The sequence below is a fragment of the Solanum verrucosum genome, unplaced genomic scaffold (assembly GCF_900185275.1).
Source record: "Solanum verrucosum unplaced genomic scaffold, falcon-dt-bn FXZP01000206.1, whole genome shotgun sequence".
NCBI lineage: Eukaryota > Viridiplantae > Streptophyta > Magnoliopsida > Solanales > Solanaceae > Solanum > Solanum verrucosum.
The window spans coordinates 1,929,914-1,935,304 of record NW_026020104.1 but is presented as its reverse complement, the minus strand read 5'-3'; the positions used below and the strand labels follow the sequence as shown (position 1 = coordinate 1,935,304).

General features: G+C 37.2%; 1 protein-coding gene across 1 annotated transcript; it reads right to left on the bottom strand.

Moving 5' to 3' along the window:
• Positions 1-4,617: 4,617 nt before the first annotated feature.
• Positions 4,618-5,073, bottom strand: LOC125825119 (uncharacterized). The gene has a single exon (XM_049504457.1). The coding sequence runs from the start codon at positions 5,071-5,073 to the stop codon at positions 4,618-4,620; it is 456 nt and encodes a 151-aa protein (XP_049360414.1).
• Between the last annotated feature and the right edge of the window lie 318 nt (positions 5,074-5,391).

Sequence of the window (5,391 nt, the reverse complement as noted above, 5' to 3'; positions counted from 1 at the left end):
ATTGCTGAATATCACGGTTGTTTGGATTTTAAACCTTCATTTTTCTTCTAAGCACTGTCACATTTGGCAATGGAAAACATCTTCTCCCTTAGAGTTCAGCGGATCACTGATGCATCTATTATTTGCCCTTTTATTTCAATACTTGGACTTTAAACACTTGTCCATTTGGGCTAAATGCAACCGTTTGGGCTATTCACTCTTTCGATTAGGCGATCAACAATGTAGAGTTTTGTACTTCTTTTGATGTTTTTGGCCATTCTTTCAAACATTCATCATTGCCTTGTCTTTTAACCTCCTTCATAGCTGCAAATCATCAAAATACCATTACAATATGGCATAATTAGGCGTTGAGTACACTAATTGTTGAACTAGATAGGCCTTAAATAAGTGTAAATCTACCACTCATCAACACCCCCAACTTAAACTTTTTCTTGACCTCAAGTAAATCAAAAACACAATTAGTTCAGCAAGGGTGCCTACAACAGCTCTCAATCAGAGCTAACATGAAAGTGTCGGTACAAGACTACTTTCAACAACATGCTACACTCAATCATGATCACAAAATCTTTGAATGATGACTAGCCGGTATCAACCCATGCTCAATCTCACTATAGCTTTTTTTTCTAATGCAAGGCCATGTTTCAACGAATGCATTCAAGTACCCTCACATCAAGAACGATTCCATGCTCTCACAAAGTAAATCAGTAAAGATGTAAGGAACCAATACAACTATCACTCTCCCAAAAGAAAAATACATGCAAGCTTTATCTAATACGTTTACCCATATTTTCCAATCATCACACAGCCTAGTTCATGTAAGATCACAAGGGCCTTTTAGGCTTGTAATGGGGCTAAGGGTTAAGGTATGCTAAATTTGGCTCAGTGACTTCACCCTTTCAAAGAATTGTTGCAGTCATCTTCACATCTTCTCAAATTCTTTTCATTTTTTTTTATTTGAGAACTCAAACTTTGACTTGTTGATCATTTTATTGGAAACCCCTTTTTATTTCACCAAACTCTCTTTCTCATTTCAATTTTTTTTCAAATGTTGTTCATCACAATATCTCTTCTTCTTCTTCTTTGTTTTAACAAGGAGGGGTTCCTCATTTTTGTAACAAACTTCAAAGTTAAGTCTCATTTCATCTTTCTTTGCCTTTTACTTGACTTTTCTTCGTCCATTTCCACGCCCCTAACTTAGGCTTTTGGCCTATATTGGCTATTCAAACAAACTGATGCTTCGAAAAGGATTTTGGGTAAGAAGTTCGGAAAAATTTGACTCAAGAGGTTCCAATATGGTTACCAATAAATGGTGCCAAAATAGGTGCACACCCTCACAAGGTAGTCAAAAAAAGATATGAAAATTTGGGTTCCCTCTCAAAATTTTTATCCAAGATCATTCCTTATAGTTACCAAGGCTATTCAATTAGACTAACAAGAAAAATTCAAGGATTCCACAAGCATACTTTCAAGTAAATCCTCACCACACATGGCACTTAAAACACAATCATTTAGCACAACCCAAAAAGATCAAAAGCTTATGTGTGATGTTCATTGCAAGGCTCACATCAAAAAGCAACTAGTCAACACAAGATTCAAAAATCTAAACGCCTGAAATTTGAGGTTGCCGACCATGTCAGCGAATCGCCAACCTTACACAGATCACCAATCATGCATATAGCGCATTACCAATTTGCTTCCAAGTCGGTTAACTACATATTGAATGCTTTAAGTGTAAATGCTCTTCATTGAATTTCCAAATTGGTCACCGAAGCTAACAGTACACCACTCATTTACGCAACTCATTAGGCGAACTGAATTGGCTTTGCCCAACACTATCGACGGATCGCTGAGTAGGGATAAAGGTAACCAACCTCAACAGTACTCTCGAAAATTTTAGATGATTAATGGGTGAACTGGATGGAGCTCTGCTTAGTGACTTTGGTGAATCACCTAATGAACCTCTGAATTGCCTACCTTCTTTCCATCATGCACAAGTGATAGCCACATTATTAAAATCCATTAGTACTTGGGTTTCCTCCCAAGAAGTGCTTGAGTTAACGTTGTCGACGTGAAATGAATATGCTTTCAAGAATCATCCAAGTACGTCACGACCCTCCCCAAAGTATACCTTCAACTTGTGGTCATTCACTTTGAATTGGATACCCTTTACATCTTCAATTTTGCTTGCACCATTCCCATACACCTTCGTGACTATTTACTTACCAGTCCACTTTGACTTCAGCTTCCTCGGAAGAGTTTCAATCATGAACTAAAAAGTAGGACTAGGTGGCCTACTCTAAACTCTTAACATAGGATCTTTGAATCATGCCACGGCTTAGTTTTCTCTTTATAGAGTGTAGATCTCTCATATGCTTGTAACCAAAATTCATCCAATTAATGGAATAGACTCACACAATTTTTGGCCCCTATTTCCCAATTTAAATTCATCCTCTTCAGCACCCATAAGGCTTTGTGCTCTGATTCAACCGAAAGATGACAGGCCTTTCAAATGCTAATTTATACGGTGACATTCCAATCGGAGATTTGAAAGTTGTTCGGTAAGCCCAAAGTGCGTCATCAAGCTTACTAAACCAACCATTGCGATGAACATTCACTTTTTGGCAAAGATGCTCTTTATCTCCAAGTTGGACACCTCAACTTATCCACTAGATTGAGGATGACACAGTGTGACAACTTTGTGCTTGACCCCATACTTAGACAGAAGTGCTTCAAATTGGCTATTGCATAAATGAGAGTCATTGTCACTTATAATGGCCACTGGGGTCACAATCCTTGTGAAATATTTTTTCTTGAGGAACTTTGTGAAACTTCTCCCTTCATTGTTTGGCAATGATATTGCTTCCACCCATTTGGACACATAATCAACTTCCACGACAATGTATTTGTTCCCAAAAGAAATAGGGAAAGTACCCATTAAATCGATTTGGACACATATTTAGACATGGTTAAAATTATGATTTGGACACATATTTAGACACAGTGTCAATCTGCTCGACGGAAAATATTACTATTTAGACATGATTAAAATTATTTTTTAGGTATGTATAATAGATGTCAAATCCTCTTCCACGTTCCACTAGAACGTGTATTTACTTATAAGATTTTGAACCACCTTTTTAAAATTTCTGGCTCCGCCACTGTCTAGGACTATAAGTATAGGAGGTGAAACAAGTTTCTCGTTCAAACTCACAGAAGCCCTTAAACAAGCAACATCAAATTCTAAAGAACTTTCCTTCTCAAGCATCCTACACAATGGAATAACAACTTTTGAGATATCTTTGATGGACCACCTATAAAATCCGGCATGGCCTAGAAAACTTCTTACTCCCTTTACCGAGATTAGAGAAGGTAACTTGTTAATCACTTCGATTTTGGTCTGATCGACTTCAATACCTTTTCCATAAGTTTTATGTACAAGCATGATTTCTTCCTTAATAATAAAGTGGAATTTCTCCCATTTAAGAACCTAGTTAGAATCTACATATCTTTGAAGTACCATCTCTAAATGTCTCAAGCAATCTTCAAATGAATCCCCAACAATCGAGAAATCATCCACGAAGACTTCTATAGAGTCCTTCAGCATATCGCAAATATTGATAACATACACCTTTGGAAGGTGGTTGGTGAATTTAACAATCCAATTGGGATTCCCTTGAAAGGAAAGGTAATATAAGGGCAAGTAAAATCATTTTTTTATTGATCTTTCGGTGCTATAGATATTTGACTGTACCCACAATAACCATCAAGAAAGCAATATCATCCCTTAATCGCAAGTCTATCAAGCATTTGATCAATGAAGGGCATAGGGAAATGGTCCTTCTCGGTCCATGAATTTAATTTTTGGTAATCAATAAACACTTGCCACCTGATCATGGGACTAATAGAAATAATCTCAGCCTTATTGTTCGGAAGTACCATTATACCACCCTTTTAGGGACACATTGGACCAGGCTCACCCATTGGTTATCCGCAATTGGAAAAATAACTATCGCATCCAACCATTTTATGATCCATTTTTTCACAACTTCTTGCACTAAAGATTCAACCTCCTTTGGTGCTTAATGCTTGGCTTGAACCCTTCGATCAAGTTAATCTTGTGTGTGCATACCCCCGGAGACATTCCCATAATGTCTGCAACTGACCACCCTAAAGCTCTAATGTGTCGTTTCAACACTTTATGTAACAACTCCACTTGCTATTCTTTAAGATCACTCAAAATAATAACCGGTAGTTTTTTTTTGTCCCCGGAAAAAACATATTTGAGATGAGGAGGAAGTTATTTTGATTCTAGTTTTGGTGTCTCAATAATAGATGGCTTGGCCAAAGTTGCTTCTCCACTAGACAAGTCAAGATTCAATTTTTTAAAAAATGAAGCATGTGATCCTACACCCATAAGAGCAGCCACGACTTCTTCATAGTTGCTTATTTAAGCTTGATCATAATTAAGTAATACAGTTGCTAGCAATTCTCCACTATATGTTGCCTCCAAATTACTTGTCACAGCTTCATCAATCTGATCCAAGTGAGACAGACGTACATATCACTTGGATTCTTCATTGACTTATGAATATTGAAGTTAAGTACTTCTTCATTGACTCAGAACTTCAATTCACCACCTTTCACATCAACCAAAGCTTTGCCCGTGACCAATAATGGTCTCACAAGGCTAACTAGCATATTATTATCAATTTCACAATCAAGCACTACAAAATCGGTGGGAAACACAAACTTGTCTACCTTTACCAACATGTCATAAACCACACCAACCGACCTCTTTATTGAACGATCGTCCATTAAGAGTCTCATGTTTGTCGGATTTAGTTCATCCAGACCAAACTTATTAAATATCATCAATGGCATTAGATTTACGCTTGCACCAAGGTCACACAAGGCTTTTGCAAATGTACATATGCCAATGGTACATGGAATAGTGAAATCCCACGGGTCATCTTTCTTGAGGACTATATTCTTTGTCATCACTGCACCACATGTTTGTGGAATTTCAATTGTTTCACAATCTAAAACCCTCTTCTTTGTCACCAACTCTTTCATATTTTTTGCACAACATTTCAGTCAATGCATCCACCCAAAGGATATTCGATTTCAAATTTTTCACTATCCCAAAAATATTTGGAATTTTGCATTATCATCTTTCTTCCTCAATCGTTGAGGAAAAAGAGGAGTTATCTTGATTTGGGGAAATGTGGTTAGGGCTGCAACCTCACCTTCCTTCACATTCGACTTGGACCCACTTTCAACCACTTTTGTTTATGTCTCATCTTTTTCCTTTGGTGTTTCATCATCGGTAACCACCTTTTGAGCATTGCCATTATCAGGCCTTATTCTATCTTTCAATGTATTTTCGCTTTG

Excerpts from the sequence above, each read along its gene's own strand:
- LOC125825119 (XM_049504457.1), bottom strand. The coding sequence starts at position 5,073 with ATGAAAGAGTTGGTGACAAAGAAGAGGGTTTTAGATTGTGAAACAATT.